The sequence below is a fragment of the Akebia trifoliata genome, chromosome 15 (genome assembly GCF_017979445.1).
Source record: "Akebia trifoliata isolate Shusen 1 chromosome 15, ASM1797944v1, whole genome shotgun sequence".
NCBI lineage: Eukaryota > Viridiplantae > Streptophyta > Magnoliopsida > Ranunculales > Lardizabalaceae > Akebia > Akebia trifoliata.
The window spans coordinates 24845966-24865956 of record NC_141389.1 but is presented as its reverse complement, the minus strand read 5'-3'; the positions used below and the strand labels follow the sequence as shown (position 1 = coordinate 24865956).

General features: G+C 34.2%; 2 protein-coding genes across 6 annotated transcripts; one reads left to right on the top strand and one right to left on the bottom strand.

The window, feature by feature from the left end:
• The first annotated feature begins 1364 nt into the window (after positions 1-1364).
• On the top strand, positions 1365-6940 carry LOC147384749 (V-type proton ATPase subunit G 2-like). Of its 4 annotated transcripts, none has more exons than XM_086426202.1 (4): positions 1365-1509; positions 4554-4656; positions 5604-5704; positions 6609-6940. In XM_086426202.1, exons 2-4 carry the CDS (start codon positions 4569-4571, stop codon positions 6750-6752), a joined length of 333 nt encoding a protein of 110 aa, XP_086282328.1. In that variant the 5' UTR covers positions 1365-1509; positions 4554-4568; the 3' UTR covers positions 6753-6940. The 4 variants fall into 4 exon arrangements, with proteins under 4 accessions (XP_086282328.1, XP_086282329.1, XP_086282331.1 ...); XM_086426203.1 differs by having other exon boundaries at positions 1398-1509; positions 4542-4656; XM_086426205.1 differs by having other exon boundaries at positions 1454-1509; positions 4564-4656.
• A 1199-nt stretch (positions 6941-8139) lies between these two features.
• On the bottom strand, positions 8140-18052 carry LOC147384748 (4-hydroxy-3-methylbut-2-en-1-yl diphosphate synthase (ferredoxin), chloroplastic-like). 2 transcript variants are annotated; one of them, XM_086425474.1, is made up of 21 exons: positions 17924-18040; positions 17703-17726; positions 17087-17322; positions 16106-16263; positions 15201-15307; positions 14986-15086; positions 14812-14888; positions 14014-14133; positions 13675-13905; positions 13189-13305; positions 12822-12896; positions 12652-12729; positions 11613-11672; positions 11448-11510; positions 11133-11277; positions 10889-11027; positions 10171-10248; positions 9939-10098; positions 9321-9419; positions 9110-9214; positions 8140-8462 (listed from the first exon to the last, which is right to left on the bottom strand). In XM_086425474.1, the coding sequence occupies exons 3-21, from the start codon at positions 17298-17300 to the stop codon at positions 8361-8363; spliced, it is 2229 nt and encodes a 742-aa protein (XP_086281600.1). In that variant the 5' UTR covers positions 17301-17322; positions 17703-17726; positions 17924-18040; the 3' UTR covers positions 8140-8360. The 2 variants fall into 2 exon arrangements, with proteins under 2 accessions (XP_086281600.1, XP_086281599.1); XM_086425473.1 differs by lacking the exon at positions 17703-17726 and having other exon boundaries at positions 17892-18052.
• Between the last annotated feature and the right edge of the window lie 1939 nt (positions 18053-19991).

The following is a 19991-nucleotide window of genomic DNA, read 5'->3' as shown; positions in this document are numbered from 1 at the left end:
CATAACAATGTTATAAGAGTTGTGACAATTTGATTCTTTTTTTCTGTATGCTCCCTTCACAGAATCGTAGATCATTTACTTTGAGATACACAATGACAAAGATTTATTATTCTATGAATTGCCAGGTCAACAAAAAATAGCGTCAAATTATCACGATTAATACTATAAACACACCAAAAGAATGGTTCAAAACTAAAAGAAGAAAAACATAAGAGAAAGAAGAGAGTTATTTGATTGCCACCAACTTTTAATTTTTCCTCGATTCTCTCTCTTAGTTAGAGATTGAATGACAACTTTTCTCACAGACTCACCACTGTGGGAACTCAAATCAAAATATGTCCCCTGTAAATTAGACTTGATTTTGACTCAATCAAAAACCAATTCAAATGAGCCAATTTTTAGAAAGCTGGACTAAGATAAATGGTTTGGATTGGTTTCATAATTTTTAGGGAGAATGACTTCTTTATTGAGAATATGTATTGAATAGTTTCCTAGTAAAAAATACGGATCATTTAAATCTCATTTAATAAAATATTAGTCTATTAAAGATCTTTTAAAGATTTTTTTAAAGAAAAATACTTGAAATACCCTTTTAACAACTTTACAAAGTATTTGATCTAAAAATATTAGAGTCAAATAAAAAACTTGGACCAATTCATTTACTTATTAATATTTATGTAAAAAATAAAAGATAAATATTTTATTTATTAAAAACTAAGTTCAACATGATTTTATTTGACTCATTTGTATTGACTTGCTAATTTTTGAGTTGAATCAATTTGACGAAGATTCAAGTTGAGTTCTAAAATTATATTTTAATTATTTAAAATTATTTATATATTTTAATATATCTAATATATATAGATCAAATCAGTTTGATGATGATCATGCTCATCTCCATCATTATCATTGGTGTAATTTTCATCAACTATGTGATTTAAAGATTACTAATTTTGGTAAGAGAAATAAGTTTTTTTTTTTTTTTTTTAATTAATCTATAAGAGATGACCATGGTTAAAGGGCATGTCATTATAAAATATAGGAGTACTTCAAATATTCTCAAATAAATATGTTTTTTTTTAAAACTTTAAAAATCATTATAAGGGTAATTATGGTATTTTTATTTTAAAAATTCTTTTTTGACTAATATTTGATAAATTGGATGCTAAAGAGTCCTTAATTTTTTAGAAGGGAGTTTTTGGTACATATTTTCAAAAAATAGGTCTTTACTGTTATTGTCCCTAATTTTTATTTATTTATATATGAACAATTTTTAAAATTTAAATGTTTGCGATTCAAATGAATTGACCTTTAAAATTAAAAAAATATATATAGCTGTCACTAATTCCACTAATTTCGGAAAAGAGAAGGAAGGGATGTAAGTGGAAATCAGTAAATTTCAAAGGGTATATTAGTAATTCAAATTGTAATATTTGGTTTTAAGTTCTAGCGGACACAATGATAGATGTCTCTACCATACTCATTGAATTCTTGACGACGTTTCCATAGGTACGATTCCTTCACGAAAATCGCTCTCTTCGATTACAACTGTTTTTCAAAATCACTAAGCAGAAATCATTGTTGGGTACTTATGTTTCTGATCTATGTCTCCAACAATATGCTTAGTTAAATAGATTAGATCTTCCACTTCAATGGTGTTGGTAGCTTTTTTCCATTTTGTTTATGTGTTTCTATGATCTTCGATTCTACTCTTTTTTTTTTTTTTTTGGGTTTAAGTTTCTACAAATAGTAGAGTTTTCTGAACTTGGGTATGTGAAAAATCTTGGACTCTTTTTCTTATTATTATTATTATTTTTTTCTATTTTTTTCTATTTTTTTTTTTGGTTGATCAGACATTATGGGTCATGAATCTTCTTTTATGATAAACTTTTGAGTTAAAGATCTTAATGGGTATTGTTGATTTGAAGGAATTTGGATCATTTTGACCCAATTGACACAAATTGGATCTCTGTCTTGGCTTTCTGCGTTTGAGTTTGGAGAGAATAGTTGAATTTTTTGGACCTAGGTTTAATTGTTTGCTCTTCCGAATCGATCAAGCCTTGTAGTTTCAAGTATCTATGAAGTTTAAAGTAACCTTCATAGTTTCATCTCTTGATGGATCTTCATTTGGACTATATTTCTTGATGAGTTCTCATAGAATCATATTGGGTGTTGGTTAGATTGATTTTTTTTTCTATAGATCCAATGCCTATATTAATTTATGTAACTAAGAAGCTCAAAGAGTTCGATGCAAATTTTTTATGTAAAATGGGTGGAATCATCGAAAGCATTCTCGTGCCCCTGAAAAAGTTTACTTTCATCCCACCAGACTGGGTTTAATCTTTTGTGATTTCCCCTATTTTACGATTAGGCTTTAAGATCGGACACCAAAGCTATTAATGAACCTCTAAGATTGTACAAACTTGACATCTTTACCAGATTGTGGCCATTATGAGCTGATCAAGGTCTAGTTATGGGTTGTAAAACATTGGAAACTTAATATTGAGGAAAACCATACCTGAACTCCTAGGATAAAAAATTCTAATTTGTGTACTTTCATGACATTTAGCTTAGAATTATTGGTGACTATTATTATGTGATTATGTCAACGTGACGTTCTTCACTTCTTTCTACATAACACAGAATTAATCTTTGGTGTTGCTATTTTTAGGCCTTCAGTCCATTTAGTAACTAATCTCAGTTGAGCTTGAGCTTGAGTTTACAAAAATTGAGTAACTTCAGTCTTTAAGGCTGTGTTGAGAGAGTATATCCAACTTACTGTGTAAGATACACTATCAGTAAAAATTGTGTTTGTTTCACACATATAGAAATTAAAAAGGGATTAGCGTAATCGGTTGGGAGATTAGCGAGTCTAAAAACATAGGGAAAGAGGAATACCACCAAAACACCGGGATTCCTCTTTCTCAGTTTTAGCAAACTTACATTTTAATATAAAAAACTTATTATTCCTATTTTCTTATATTTGTTCAAACTCTTTCACCATTCCAGCCTAACACAAACCTCAACAAGTTTCCACTTGATGAAATAGAATATGAGTCAGACTATCTCGACTAACTTAGTAAGATATGAATTTTTACTATAGGTAGTGAACTAACATTGTGACTTCCAAAAACATGATGTGATGCCACGAGGATGTAGATTAGAAAATTTTAAGAACTTTGGGGAAAAAAAATTCAAAAATCAACTATCTCTCACCATTACATATCACTTTTAAATTTGGGGGTTTGATAGCCGTCCATTTTAAAAACATTGGATGAAATCCCAAAAAAAAAAAAAAGGTTTTTTGCCTTTGTTTTTTTATTTGAATTTTTCCATGAAATGTAGAGGGTTGTGGTGTTGGATTACCAATGTGGTGCTCCATGTGGGCCCAATGACCCTTAGTAAGATTGGAGATTTTATATGTAAGGAAAGTGTTTTTCTGTTTTTATGTTGAATGTAATTCATTGATTCCCTAATGAAGAAATACACTTTACTAACTTAGTAAGATTTCAAATCTTACTAAGGGTTGTTGAGCTCAAATGGATTGCCGCATTGGAAATCAAATACCACAACCCTCTACATTACAGGGAAAAACTCAGATAAAAAAAATTTTTTTTTTGGGCTTCATCCAAGGTTTTTAAAATGAACAACTACTGAATTTAAAATTAAAATCTAACAATGATAAATAGTATTTTTAAGTTTTTTTTTTTTTTTAATTTCATAGAATTTTGTCCTCTACATTAGTGTGGCATCATCGGATCCATAGTGACAAAAATCATGATGATGAAATATTTCTTATTCTTAATTAAAATATAAGTTTTGTTTTAATATTTTATTTTGTGATACTTATTTTTGGGGTTACAATTTAATATGAAATTTGAATTTGAAATATTTACAACATCAAATTAAACTTGCGCCAATGTTAGACAAACAATATGCATACTAAAACCATATTAGGATCAATGTCAAACAAACAACATAAAAACTAATCTAACTAAGGGTTTCTATCACAAGATCAAGGAAAATTATATTCAAGAACTGTAAAACAATTTTTGTCGCGGGCAAACAGACCCTAAGTGTTATTTTGAATTGGGGATTTATGGATCTTATAAGGTAAGTTTGCATTGTTCACCTTCAGTTAGTGAGGTCTTTTATTCGTGTCAAAATTTTACATTAATAGGTCTAAGGGATCGGGACCTTTGCCCTGACAAGACTCATGATGAACCTAATTGTGTGATACACTAACTTCAAGGTCACGCGTACCAAGCACAAAATGAAGCTTATAATAAAATAAATTTTATTGCTATATATTTTGTTCCAATTTTGATTTTTTTAAACTAGGATGTCTTTAAGAACCATCTTGAACTTTTTCAAGGGCAAATGGTCACTCCTGAGGCATCCAAGAAGCCAACTAACAAGATGAAATTATATGTCTTCATCACCCAGAAAATTAATCTTGTTGGAAGTTTTATTTTATTTTATTTTTTAATTTTTTATGTGGTCTCTATTTATTATTTTGATCTTGTTGTCCTTATTGTTAGAATTCAGTATAGCATTTGCCAGGAATTATGGAGTCTAACAGGGGTCAAGGTGGAATTCAACTCTTGCTAGCCGCGGAACAAGAAGCTCAACATATTGTCAATGCTGCCAGAAATGGTAACCATTTCTCTTCTCCACCCCTCTGTCTTGAAGATATCCATCTATCTACACCTATATATAGGGTCGCATTCGGGAGACATCTACAACTGACAACTATTTTTACATTGCTCAGATGCCATCAATTTGAAAAGATCTAATGGCATCTGGCTGTGTTGTAGAAAACATTAAAAAAAAAAATGGACAGCATCCGGGTGGTTGTGTAAAAATAGTTGTCAGTTTTAGATATCCCCTGAACACGTCCCATATATTTATATATAGATAGGTTGGGTTGCATGGACCGAAGGACCACCAATCTATATGGATTATGGACCATACATCCACGCGGCACCCAAAAACATGATCAGGTGCCACTTGGATGTAGAGCACAAAATTCTAAGAACACTGAACAAATAGTTAAAAAGACATTTTTTTTCATTGTTGAACCACACATTTTAAATTTGGGAGTTCAATGACTATTCATTTTCAAAGCTTTTGATCAGAAAAGAAAATGTGTTTTTTTTTCCTCATTTTTTAAAAACTAATCTTGTCCAAACCATGGATTCTAGGGGGCTGAGATGTTATTTGAGCCCACATGGTCCAAATGAGGACCTTGGTCCAGGCTCTACATGGACCATGGACCTTCATATATATCTTTTCAATTACTTTGTTTCGATGTTTTGTCACATTTCTATAATAATCAATTAGATTTATGCATCGTTGATGCTCATTTTCATAAGAATTATTTGTTCCAATTCTCTTAACATGAATTTGAAATAATTGATTTTGACTCATCCTAGGGTATTAGCTAGAGTCAAATGACATTGTTATACCAATCAAAAAGAAAGAAAGTGTTCTATGGAAAAATGGTGCCGACTCTAAATATTTGGGAGAAGGCATTAAAATGATAATGATGGCGGTGTGGTTTCTGATTTATAATTTTTCGTCATTTCTGTTTCTGCTTACAGCAAAAATGGCTAGGCTCAAACAGGCCAAAGAAGAGGCTGAGAAGGAGATCATGGAATACCGTGCCCACATGGAAGCTGAGTTTCAGAGAAAGGTGGCTGAGGTAAACAAATGTCGATAAAAACACATCTACTATATGGGAATTATTTCTCAACCTTTTGGACTCATCCCAATGTACGTATAAATGGAGTTAACCTACCAACTACTCCAATAAGATTGATCTTATGGAGAGGGGGAGAACTATGAATATAAGAGGGTCACAAGGCTTAAATGGGGTATGACACACCCAAGAGTGGAGGAAAATACACACTAAACTCTCCCCCTTACCCATAAGAGTGGAAAGAATTGAACCCGTGACCTATATGAACCTAGTGGTCTGATACCAAGTTAACCAACCAACTACTACAAAAGACCGATCTGTTGGAGAGGGGGAGAACTCTATGAATATAAGAGGATTGTGGAGCTTAACTGAGGTATTAAACACCCAAGAGTGGAGGAAAATATACACTCAACACTCCCTCTCACCCATAAGGGTGGAAAGAATCGAATCCGTGACCTATACGAACCTAGTGCTCTGATACCAAGTTAACCTACCAACTACTCCAAACGATCGATCTGTTGGAGAGGGGTAGAACTCTATGAATATAGGAGGGTCATGGGGCTTAACTGAGGTTACACACTTGAGAGTGGAGGAAAATATACACTCAACACTCCCTTTTACCCATAAGGGTGGAAAGAATCGAACCTGTGACCTATACGAACCTAGCGCTCTGATACCAAGTTAACCAACCAACTACTCCAAAAGACCGGTCTGTTGGAGAGGGGGAGAACTCTATGAATATAAGAGGGTCACGGGACCCCCGAATCATGGGGTCCACATAAATCTTGATATGGATCTGAAATGGATGACACCTCAGCATTCTATTTATATTTCAATACCACCTCTCTGCTTTAATGATACGCTAATTAGAACTCATCTTCCCGTTTGTCTTACAATCATCAAACAGAGTAGTGGGGATTCTGGTGCTAACGTGAAGCGCCTAGAACTGGAGACTAACTCTAAGATCCATCACTTGACATCTGAGTCTGGAAGGATATCACACGATGTCGTCCACATGCTCTTACGACAGGTTACGTCTGTGAAGAACTAAGCTCATTTTGTTGGGCGACCCAAGTCCCATTATGCAGATTCATCTGCCTTGTGTTTTTATATTGAAACGTTGAATTTCTGCTTGATGAGGAAAGGATACTTGTCCTTCCAATTTCATAATATTGCTTGTGTTTGTCAATTTGAATCCTAAGCTTTATTGAATAAATAGTCGCATTTGTACTCTTCTTATGTTCGTGTTAGAGATACATGGATCAATGTTTTCAAACATTAAGGCGCGATGTTCACACGCCTTGAGGAATAAAGCGTATGCCTCACACATGATATTTTTAAATAAATAATTTTTAAAATAAAGTTAGATGGTTAAGCACATGGGGTTTGATGGCCAAGTTCATATCTTGAACATTTAGATCTGCTTGTGCAAAATCAATTTCTTGGTAAGATGGTCATGAGAAAATTAATGTCCTTAGAAAATGTTTGTTGGTGTTTGATTGGACGTAGGAAAATGTCGGAAGAAAAGTTGGTTTTTCAGTTTGTGGGCAGGTGTAATCGTGGGAGAATAACGTTAGGATTTTCCGTTCTTGACGAGAAAATCATTTCCTAAAGGGATGTGATAGAAATTGATCACATAATATGAAAGAAAATGTGTTGTCTAGATCTGTTCCGATGGTTATTGAATCGGATTTTGATCCAGTAAGATCCGAACCTATCTATCGACAGCTCTGATTGTGCATATTTGCCTTGGGGATTTTTCAAAGAATCGATTTTTCAATATTTTCTTACACCCATTTGAGAAGGAATTTCATTTGGGACTAGAAAATTTGAGTTGGACTCTTCACATTAACTTTAAGCCTCCATGTTCGTGTCAAGATAATCCAACATAAAGTCATAAACAATCCATTTTCCCAAGAAAAACATTTGTTCAATAAATTATTTATCAATAAAATTAATTTTCTCAGCAAACATACAAATATACGATAACATCCAGCGGAAGTCATTCTCAAGGGAATATGAATTTCTCAGAAAAATGAACCGATTGATTGGACTAAGAAAATGTCCAAAATAGGTCTGACTTTGAAGCCAACAGCACACATCAAAATTTCAGTAGAACCCTCTTCACAATATGGCTTATGGCTTTTTGTATTTATTTCACACCCCTGTGTTTTCATCGATATTTGGGATACCTCCTTAGATACATCTCGTGTAATCCAAAGAAGAGAGTTCTATCAAAATTTTGAAGCGGGCAGCCCGCTTCAAAGCTTATTCCGACTAATCGTGAAAGAAGAACATAAGGTGGAAAATAACTTTGGGTTGGAAAATGAGCAATCATACAACTGAAAAATACATTTTCCGTGAGAAATCATTTTCTCGACAAAAGTCCATGCACAATGATATGGACCATAATAAATAGAGCTCATACTGATCGTTCATTCCTGTAAGAAATTGAGTTTGTTATTTATAGAGAATTACAATGGTATATTTATTTATATATTTATTTGGTAGAGTAGAAAATGTTGAATAACTATAATACATTACAGCTTTCAATCGGCTTCTCCCACATATATTTCCTGCTCTTAACTGTTCTATTGACTTGTGTTGCTCCACATACAGAGATGAGAACATGCATCGGATGGTTGATAAGATCTTGATCTTACTCATCCGCTGGAGGGTCCACCCAACGATCATTATCTTTTATCAGCTGAATCAAGGCATCAGTTGCATGCTCCATCTCGATTCCTCGCTTCACCACGGTCTGAAAGCAACAATGGCACAGACCATTAAAAAGTCCGATGTTGGAACTAAGACGAACAACACAATTTCCTTAACAGTTATCGAGTTTGTGACAACTGCATTTTTTTGGGTACTAACATGTGCCCTAAGGGCACACATTAAGATGCATTAAATACACCTCGGGAATATGTTTTCCTATATAAAAAAATCCCTACCCAAAATACCCTCAAATACTTATTTCCAAGGTGTATTTAATGCATCTTAATATGTGCCCTTAATAAAATACTATATGGTGATGTGCAACAAACGATATAAAGCGGTAAATGCAATCATGAAAATTGATTGCATCGGCTCTTGAGTTTTCCAAAGTCGACTCAAGAATGATTCATGAGGTGTGGGTTTTCCATCTGCGTGATAACACAATGAGAAACCCCTAGTTTGCTGGTTTTACATCACTCAGATGAAAATATGATGCTAGTTTGGCATATAAAACTAGATGGTTTCCACCTTTGTTTATGGAGAAAGAGATCTTCATATACAACTTGATCTCTTGCATTGTTTCTCTCGCTCCAAGTTAAAGCACAAATCCAGAAATTTTCACAAGTGAAAATGTAGTTTTTTAACTGAAACCATCTCTATCAATCAAGTCAAGCAAGAATGAAATTTTACCTTCCCAACGTAGAGATCAATCTTTCCAGGAGCACCTCCTACATACCCAAAATCCGCATCAGCCATCTCTCCTGGTCCATTCACGATACAACCCATGATTGCAATCTGCCATAATAATAAAAAAAGACAAAATTGTTTATGTTTGCTCAAAAGAAACATGAGTTGATCAGCATTTATATATGATCAGAGTGAAAAAGTCTTCGAGGATTACTGAAACACCAGGCAAGTGCAATGTCTTCTCTCGTATCTGAGCACTTATCTCTTGAAGGTCGAACAATGTCCGTCCACAAGATGGGCATGAGACATACTCCTACAAAAAAAAAAAAAAATTGCATCAGCAAAGACTTGTACAAATGAAAATGAGCTGAAGTCATGGTTTTAAATCTCGTCCAAGACCGATATGACTCGCCCGAGTCATCTCAGTATCGTCCATGAGCGAGATGGATGGACGTGGCATCTCACTTTTGCGAGACAAACGAGATGACGCAGATAATATATAGAAAATCTCGTCTGAGTCAGTAAAAATTGTCCAAGTCAGGATTTTCTATATTTTAATTAAAATTGAAAAAAAAAAAATTATTATCTAAATAAAATATGATTTTATTAATAAGCATCTTCTAATCTGCCTTATTTTATAATAAAAATATTATAATTATTTTCATATAAATGAATAAATAATTATAAACCAAGACGAATTGACCCGTCCGAGACAACTCAGTCTTGTCCAATGAACAAGACGAGACGTCAAACCGAGTTTTGAAACCATGGCTGAAGTCCTTCATCACTAATTAAATTGTTTTCCTTCTCTTTGGAGTAGAAAATTATTTACCGTCTTTGTATTCCGCATTCTGCAACCTTGAAGTAAATTGAAGGAAGTGTTCCTTAGAAATTCAAAATCTTGGTTCGCTGCTTCTAATAGAACACCATCACCAAGTCCATCAACTAGAAGTGCCCCCGCATTGCTACCGGCTCCAATTACTAAGTCATCTCTGCAAATAAGAATATCTTAACAAACTGCCCATATTTGTCTCCCTCAACAAGTAGTGAAAATCTGCATTTACCTATTGATCCCTTTGGGAAACTGTATATGGTGAATCACAGGGAAATTCAGTGCATTGTCTGCCAAATATTCAAATAGTCTGCAGCCAAACAGAAAAGTAAAGATTACATGACCATGAAAGATGTGTATTAAGAGAAACTCTAATGCACTCCCTATCCCACTCTCTATCCCCTCTCAACTGTCATTTTGGGGAGTTAAATCCAAAATAGGGATCTCCAATGCACTACCCATTTTTGAGAATGCGATCTTCACTTCCCATTTTGGGTAGCAAGTTTGGAGTGTCTATTTTTTGGATCCAAAAATTTCATGACCCAACTGCAATTTCGGAGTGTCATTTTGGATAATAGGGGTCTCCAATGCACTACTCATCTCCATCTCCATTTTGGGTTGAATTAAAAAAATATTAAAATATTTATGGATAGCATGGTTGGAAGGCATACCCCTTAAGTATCCAAAATAGCTATCCATAAGCACATGATTACCCATTATGAGTAGGCATTTTGGATATCTCCATTGGAGTTAATAAAGTAATCTATTTTTGCATAACAGCTGTTGAGCTTCCCAAATACAGAATTAAGTTGTAAAAGATGGAGTGAAAAATTAGTTAATCAAAAGGTAGGCAAACACCACGTTGAAGATCAATCTGTACAACACGATCATGATTATCCATCTGGATATCTGTAAAAGCAAAGAGCAGAGATTGTCACTAGGATCAATACCTCCTTCCAGCATGTACTCTGCTGATTTTATCTTCAGACCACGGTAGATCATGTAGAAGCATTGTAGCATCAACATCTTTGAGAATGTCAAGCTCATTGAAGGATTCGTCACCACGGACAGATACAGCCAAACGTGTGCCTGAACAAAATGGCGTAACAGATTATCAACAGTAAATATGTTTACATATATGAAATGTGCTTAAATCATCATCTAATGCACTGAAAAATGCAAAAAAAATAGTACCTTCCGGCAAAAGCTTGTAAGCACCAGTTGATAATTCCTTGAGATTTACTAAGACAATGGCATTGGGCAATGGTTTCGTTAGCTGCTCTGACAAAGGAGTTAAAACCCCCATACTTACATCTATCAACCTCTTCAGAGCAAGTCGCTGATCACCAAACAAAGGAATTTCAAATCACGAGACATGTCTTTGATGTAATTATTTACCATCACAAAAAGAAATAAGAAATGGGAATTATTTCCTGATCAAAACAAATTTGATTGGAAGTTCTTTGTTTAAACTTAAGAATCAAAAAATAAGAAATGGGGAGGTCTTACAGCATGACTGTCATCAACAGGAGGAAGCTCTCTCAAAAGGATCGAATCCACTGTTGCCAGATCCTGTGATCAGAATCAGTATTTGTCAAGAACATTTTTTAATGTAAATTTGAAGAGTTTAATTGGCTAAAATCATTTCTCGTAAAGGGAGGGAGATGGATAAACCTTAAATGGCATGCCAACCACAAGCTTTGCTGCGAGTGATTTGTAGAGTAGTTCAGGTGCCTGGTAAAAGAATTCATGTAACACAAGGATGAGTAATAAAATCAACGATGAGGACTAACATAATTAAACAAACCAAGATATATATTTATTGCAACTAGGAAAAAATGTGGTCCTCGGGAGTAGAGCATAATAGGTTAACAAAATAATGAGATAATTTAAACCATCAGATTGAATTGTGTATTTCCTAGCAAAACCAGAAAAAAGAAGATTGAATTATGTATTCAGGAATTTTTTCATGTGATACTTGTATAAAACCTGCCATGGGATTTGGCCTTTGCTTTGTGAGCCAGATGGTAAACCCATTTGGTTTTTAATGAGAGCTGCTATTGGCACCCCAACTTTTACTTATTACACCCCCAATTTCTTAAATTATTTATCACACCCAAATTAAGGAGTAAAACACACCATTCAAACATTACAAAAGTTTGTTCAAGTTAAACTTCAAACGCATTACAACACATTCAAACAACTTCAGCAGTTGGTTACACTTAGGCTTAGGCCCATATAAAATCCTAAATCTAACAAATAGAAATCTAAAAAAGAAATAACAAAACGAGAGAGCTTACATTGGCCCCCCAACTTTACTTATTCTCAACCATTTACTTATTTTTATTGGGGTGTAATAAGTAAAGGTTGGGGTGCCAATATAAGCTCTCTTTTTAATATGTTGGAAGCCGGAGCATCCTCAGAAATTAGAAATTGAACTAAATGGAAGCATCATACTAAGTAGAAGCTTCATTTTACTAGCGTTGCCAACCCAAAGCTGTTGCCCACATAATCACGATTTTGCCCCCCACGGTCACGTCTCTCTTATGTCGTGACTAATGAGCAAACTCGAGAAAAGACTTTATAATTATTGTAAGGTAAAATTTAGTTTTCAAAAGGATGGAATGTACGATTCTCAAAATAAGGTAAGAATTCACAATGAATTTGCAGAACAAAAGCACACAGCATATCGAAAATAGGAACAAAAAATTACCTTCAAATCATCTAGGGAAACAGACATAAGAACAGAGCCATCGCGATGCAGAACCCCTCTATAATCCACCTCTTCACCCTGTATTCAAATCGAAATAATGATTATAGGCCCATCAACTAACATGCACAAGTGGACACCTAGTGACAAAACTTGGAACAGCAAATACAAACCTCTTTCTGTGTTGGTAATTGACCAGTCCTACGTTGGAAATCAAAATAACGTCTTTGCTTTTCTTCAAATGGTGCCTAACAAAATAAGTCACCAGGAATGAGTCTAAAAGGTCATTGGTAGAGGTTAGAAGTTGAGACTTTGACAAACAACAATGATATGCTTTATAAGACGGCAGTAAGACTGGATATGCTTTATGAAACTGAATGTTTGGAAATCAAGAAAAACATGTTAATAGATTGAGAGTGCCGAGATGGAAGAGTGGTAAAACTAAGTAAAATTAGAAATGAAGGCATTCATAAAAATGTAGGAGTATCCCAATAGGTGATGAACACACTTAAATTAATTGGAAATAGTATAGAACCCTACCACCCCTTTCTGAAGATCGGAAGCTTTCATGCCAAGGTTAGCCAGCCTTCTGCAAGGATCGATCTCTTCCTCCGGTGGTTCTGTGAGGGAAACCCTGATTGTATCTCCTAAGCCATCCTGTAAACATGACAAAGTTCTTCAATTCCACTATTTCCACTTGATAGATCTTCATATCCAGAGTTTATTTGAATGACATACTAAGAAGAAGAAAGCTAGAAAGACAATCATGTGGGTATAAATGTACCAAGTCAAGAAAATTGCTTTTCGAAACAAAAAGTTACACTGTATACTATGTGCATATAACATTTTACAGATACCCATATCAGCCTCATTTTGGGATGATTGACACAATAAAATAAGTGCCTCACAATAACACAAACTACTATTTTGACAATTATGAAGTTCATTCCAACAGTATATTTTATGAGAAATCTGAACACACCCATTGACAAAATGAGAAAACACAGCCAGGGAACAGATGCATACTTGAAGAAGGGTCCCAATGCCAATAGCGGATTTCATCCGTCCATCTTCACCTTCACCAGCTTCAGTAACTCCCAAGTGCAGAGGATAATCCCACCCTGCAACATACATTTCTGCCACAAGTAGACGGTATGCTTGAACCATGATCACAGGGTTGCTTGCTTTCATTGAGAAGACAAAATTATGGTAGTCTAACTTTCGGCAAATTCTTGCAAATTCAAATGCAGATTCAACCTGTTCCAAGATCAAGGACAAGTATGGTATCAACAACAAAGAATTCGGAACAAGGTACAAAGACAGGACTTAAAATACATTTTAGTGTGAGAGAACATAGGTATTCACCATTCCCCTAGGTGAATCACCATAATAGCTCATGATACGATCGGAAAGGCTTCCATGATTTGTTCCAATGCGCATTGCCCTTCCATACTTCTTACATTTCTCAACCAAAGGAGTGAACACCTGGTGTAATAACAATGAGAGATTCAATGCCATACAATTATAGGGGGTTTACAAGCAACCATAGCCTAAGAAAACATTTAAATGCTTCTTTATACCTTCCTCCGGTACAGGGGCGGAGCCAGGATTTTGTCAATGTGGGGGCAACTAAGACCCTTATAAATTTAAAATATATATATTGGGGGCAATAGCAGCGGATTTTTTTCTGCCTCTGTCATCAGTTGCAGTAGCACATATTTCCTTATAAATTTTAAAAATTCTTGTGAGGGCAAGAGGCCTCATTGCCCCCACTGTGAATCCAGCCCTACTCCGGTTTAAGGTTCATGTTCAGGTCAAAACCTGTTTTTATGAGTTGCAACCTACTTCAAGGAATATCAATCCATACTAGTACGGGGAGTGGTGGTGCTTAAATTTTGCAAAAAATAGACAATCTAATAAATTACCCTTTCTAGAAAGTTAGAATATCATGAAAGCTATTTTTTCGGGTAGGTAAAATGGAGAAGGTTGGGTGTTGATCCCAAGACTATAATATTACCACTCACAGTTTCACCTGTATACTTAAGGCCTGTGATAATGGAACACATCATATTTGGCAATTGGCATCAAGTGCCAAGCAATTAACATGCCTATGCAATCTAATCTAAAGAGTGACATTGACTGGTCATAAGTGATTGATTTGACCTGCTCGATATGCTCAAGCTCCTTTCGATAGTCTTCTTCTGTGTACTCTAGCTTCTCAAACTGGGCACGCCTATCAGCTGAAAGTAACTGTCTTAGCAATTGGCATCCCACAATTACACTAAAATCAATGACATCAGCTATCTACAATTGGCATGAGATAAAAGTGCTAATTACCAAAATTTCCAGGGTTTACACGAATCTTGTCAAAACATTCAGCAACTCTCAGTGCAATAGGTGGAGCAAAATGAATGTCTGCCACCAGAGGAATTTCATAGCTGCCCATAAACAAAATTAGTTATGAAACATATATTATTCAATAATATATCCAACAGAAAAGAAGTGTCAATAAAGAACTAAGAATTTTTTTTTAAATAGGACATAAGACATACTGTTTCTGAACAAGTGTGTTCTTTATGTCAAAGCAAGCATCTGCTTCTTTCTTCCCTTGAACTGTTATTCGAACAAGATCTGCTCCTCTGTCAGCTATTCTCATTACCTAACAACATAACAGTTTAGTTCAACAAGTATTTTGAAGAGGAATTAACAAAACCATGACTAATCAGCTTGTGCTCTGCCCCCCAAAAACAAAACATTCTAGATTTCTTATCATTTCCGCTAATTCAATCCGTGTTGTACTGTTGTTGTAGCATTTTTTAGAGGTTTTATTGTCCCTGTTTTTTAAAGGCATTAGAAAGTGCTATGTAAACAGAATGAACCATGGAAAGTCTTCCCCTGTGACATTGAATTAGATAAAACCCGTTTCAACGGTGAAACACAAAGTTAAAGATTTCATCTGAAGCATGGGCAGTTGCATACTACCTAGACAAAATGGACACAGAGACAAAGTCTGGTGTAGTTGTTACCACTGTATTCTGTAGAAGTTGATTTTACATAGTGAATAGATGTTATTTTGCATGATCAAGTATACCATATTAATTTGTTTTTTTTCATTAATACCCCCTTGAAGTAAATAACTAGAGAGATTCTATTTACACACCAACTTTTGCTAATGCCACCCAAATCATATGTAAATTAACAAATAATTAGCACACATATTGGGGTGCCATTAGTAAAAGTTGGTGTGGCAATAGAAGCTATCAATAATTATTCCAAAACTTGATAAATGTACGAATTCCCACATATATTTATCACAACGACCATCGGTGTAAACTGCCCCTTCAAATAAGTAGAGATAAAATTGGGTCCTTGGCACTTGGGGGTGGTGTAATAAGAGCAGAATATTAGTAATTCTGAATGAACTGCGATGGCAAAAGATCAAGGAAAGCAAATGAACCTGTTCAACAGTTGCAGCTACATCTTTGGTATCAGTTGTAGTCATTGTCTGAATTCTAATAGGATGCTCACTGCCAAGAGCGACATTTCCTACCATCACTGTTCGGGTTTTCCTTCTGACAGTCTTGTGTGTGGATTCACAGTACTTCTGTTTAGGAACTTCATTAAAGAAAAACCCATTAGATAAATTTTTTTTAAAAAAGTAGGACCCTAATGCTACAAATTTTCTTTTCCCTTACAGTAAAAGACAAGCTAAGGCTCTAAAAGAATTTTCATGAAACTAAGCATACAACTTCTTTTACCATGTAATACTTTCAGGATATATAAATCATCCAAATAAAGCGCAGATGAAATCCCTTTCACAAACCTTAAATTCTTTGTCAAAGAGTGAAATGGTACACACGCATGCGCATGCAATTGCAGACACACAGTATATATATATATGGGTCATGTTCAAGGGCCAACATGTTTTGTCCTACATGAGTTAGAATTTTCGGAATGAACTGATTTTTGGTGAGGAGGGCCAACATGTTTGTCCTACATGGGTTAGAAGTTTCGGAATGAACTGATTTTTGGTGAGGAGATCATCCTCACCAAAAAAACAGCCCAATCAAAAACTTCTAAACCCATCAAAAGTGGTTTACAAAAAATGGACGGTCTACGATTCTTCAACTTGTAAACATGGGGTTAGAAGTTCCGAAATCGCCTGATTTTGGTGAGGATGAGAAAAGCTAACATGATCTCAATAAGACTAGTCGACAGACAACTCTTCCAATAAAGAAAACGTAGAAGCTCGATCCCAAGGAGAGATTTCAAGAAATTCGCACTGTCTATGGATACGCGAGATGTACTCTAGTTGAAATTTGCGGTTAGGGGTGCAACCTTTTTTGTCTCTTCGACCATGGATCCTCCACACGGGTTTAACCAATTTAAATAAATATTGAAGAATTTTAAAACAATTTATATAAAGATCATATTATACCTAAGAGAGGGCTTCCTTCTGAAGCAGGTTGTAGTTCAGCAATTTCTGAACTACCAGAGTTTGAATTCCGAATCACTGCAACCTTAGACCTCCTCAGAGACTTAAACCTCTGCAAATCAGAAACCTTCACGAAATCCACACTCTTCGTAAAGCTTAACCCATGATCCCTGCTCTTCAGATTCAAAAACGAAGCCTGAACCGCACCAGCAGCCATTTCTGCAAAATCCTATCCTCGCCTTCACAGTTCAAGAATACAAATAAAAATCAAATTCAGTTAAACAAATCCCAAATCTTCAAAAAGCGATTAAAAACTCATTAATTCATCAACTATGGAGCGAAAACTGCTTCGAAAAGGGAACAAAAATGGTCAGAAATCCCAAAAAAGCAAACTTTTTTGTTCCCATAGATCGATAAAGCTAACTAAAACTACATATACAATGAATCCACCATGGATTCAAGAATTCCGTGAAATAAAACTACGAAAATATTCAAAATACTTAAAATTGAAGAGAAATTAATCATTAATTCAAGACAACTAGAAAATCTAACCAGATTACTCGAATAATCCTTCCATTGAACAAGAGTTCGATGACAGATGAACTGGAATCAAAATTACCTTAAAAAGCTCTAGTAATTCAGTTCAAACTACAAAAGTATTCAAATTGAAGAGAAATTACTCATTAATTCAAGAAAAATAACAAATCTAACCAGATTACCCGAATAATCCTTCAAAATTACTCATTAATTCGATCACAGATGAACTGGAATCAAAATTCAAAAAAAAAAAAAAAAAGACTTCAATTACCTTAAAAAGCTCTAGTAATTCAGTTCGAACTTCGAACCAAAGAAGGATTTGCAGAGGCCAAGCGTTTTGATTTGAATTTCGCTGTTTCTTCGTTCGTTTATGAAGATTTGAGACTAAAAAGAAAACCAGACTCCCACACGACCATTTATCGGAAAATTGTCATAAAATAAAAGCGAATATTTTGTAGACTGTAATACCCTTAATCCATTGAGGATAACGACAAGAGGGAGTTATTAGGCATTTTAATAATTGAGGAGTGGTATAATGGAGATAATGCTGTCAATATGTCCAATGGAATGGGTTTGGATAGGTTTTGGTGGATCCGGAACCGATCCGCTATTGTATACTTTTTCGGGTCAGATATTGGATCGAAAAATGGTGGATCGATGACAGGACTCACGCGACTGCATCCAAATATTAGTTACCCCTAACTTCAAAAATTCTATTTCTATTTATTTTTATTGTATCTATCTCAAGATGCGAAGAAGATGATTTGAGCTTCTACAGAAGGAATGCAACTTTCAAAGAAAATATAGTTGTATTAAAATGATGGGTTTTGTTCTGAGGGCATAGGTTAAAATGCAATAGATACACCTTGGGAATAAGCATATGAGGGTATTTTGGTAATAAAATATTTTTCAGGGCATTTTCATTATAAAATCTAATTTTTAGTGTATTTATTGCATTTTAACGTGTGCTGTTAGGGCACATGTTAACAAGACCGTAAAATGATTTGAGCTTCCAAAGAAGAAGTAATTCATACCTTAACTTATTGGATTGGATTTTGTTGGAGTTATTAAAAAAAAAAAAAAAGAGTGTTGATTTTCTAACTCAATCTAACATAATAACTCACTGGCATGTGTGAGAATCGTATTTTTTTTTTTTCTCTCGAGATACTGCACATGTTTATGGGGATGTGCAATTATGTATCCCAAGGGAAAAATATATGGTTCTTGCACATGCCACATCAAAGCGTTTTTGAGTTATTCTGTTAGAGTTGAGTTAGAAAATCATTTACACTATATTAAAAAAAAAAATAGAGTTTGTTTAGAAAATAAATTTTTTTCTCCGAACCTAGTCCATAGTTAGTTCTTGATTTGAAGTTTGAATAATTGAGGGGTTACTTTCTAAATAGTCCTTAAGTTTTGAGTGGTGGCTTGATAGTCTATTTAGTAAACTTTTTATAGCTAATGATCCCTCAACCTCATCTCACCTTATAATATTTTTGGAATACCCAAACTATCACTTTTCTCATCTTCAACTACTTAGGTTTTTCAATGGCAATTACAAGCATTTTCTACAATTTTTTATTGCGAATGGAGAATGATATATTCATAATTTTAAATATTTAAATGTATTTCTCGATTTATTTCGATGATTTATAACAAAACAAAAAATGACAAACAAGATTGAGATTTTAAATTTTTTTAAGGTTCCGTCATTATTTTTTATTCAAGTGAGTGTTTCACAACTATAATACATCCATTTTTAGTATTTCAAGAATATCTATCCAATATTGAAGTTAAAAAAAAAAAATTTGAATCACACTTAGAATGTCGAGTTCACCACTTTTTATTGTCAGGTTCAACATTTTTTTTTTATCTTTGAGATCAATATTTTTTATTATTGACTCGACAATAAAAAGTGGTGAACTTGACACTGTAAATGTGATTCAATTTTTTTTTTGTTTTTTCGACTTTAATATCTAAAATGCAAATATTATATTTGCGAAACAACACTTGAATAAAAAATGAAGAAATCTTCAAAAATTTAAGAATCTCAACTTTGTTTGTCATTTTTTGTTTGAATCGTCAAAATAAATTGAAAAAATACATCAAAATGTTCAAAATTACAAGTAATTATTTTTTTATTCGTCATCCACGGTTAAAAAAAAAAAAAAGATTGCAATCTTGGTTGAAAAACTAGAATGTGAAGAAGACATGATTTTAAAACTCATTCGAAATCGAGACATATCGTCCGAGTTAACTTGGTATCGAAGCTGAACGAGACCAACTCACAAGTCACTTTTTTGATTGAGATTTAATATCTTACGTTCAAATTTTTATTTTTTGAATGAGACGTCTCAAACATATCGAAAAA

What these genes read in the sequence shown, in the direction of transcription:
- LOC147384748 (XM_086425473.1), bottom strand. Translation starts at nt 17,300, where the DNA reads ATGGCTGCTGGTGCGGTTCAGGCTTCGTTTTTGAATCTGAAGAGCAGG. An exon ending in GCATTGGGACCCTTCTTCAA is followed by an intron (nt 13,306 to 13,674) that starts GTATGCATCTGT and finishes TCATGTTTACAG; the next exon opens with GATGGCTTAGGAGATACAAT. An exon ending in CCGATCTTCAGAAAGGGGTG is followed by an intron (nt 12,897 to 13,188) that starts GTAGGGTTCTAT and finishes TTATTTTGTTAG; the next exon opens with GCACCATTTGAAGAAAAGCA.
- LOC147384749 (XM_086426202.1), top strand. Translation starts at nt 4,569, where the DNA reads ATGGAGTCTAACAGGGGTCAAGGTGGAATTCAACTCTTGCTAGCCGCG. An exon ending in TGTCAATGCTGCCAGAAATG is followed by an intron (nt 4,657 to 5,603) that starts GTAACCATTTCT and finishes TTCTGCTTACAG; the next exon opens with CAAAAATGGCTAGGCTCAAA. An exon ending in TTCAGAGAAAGGTGGCTGAG is followed by an intron (nt 5,705 to 6,608) that starts GTAAACAAATGT and finishes ATCATCAAACAG; the next exon opens with AGTAGTGGGGATTCTGGTGC.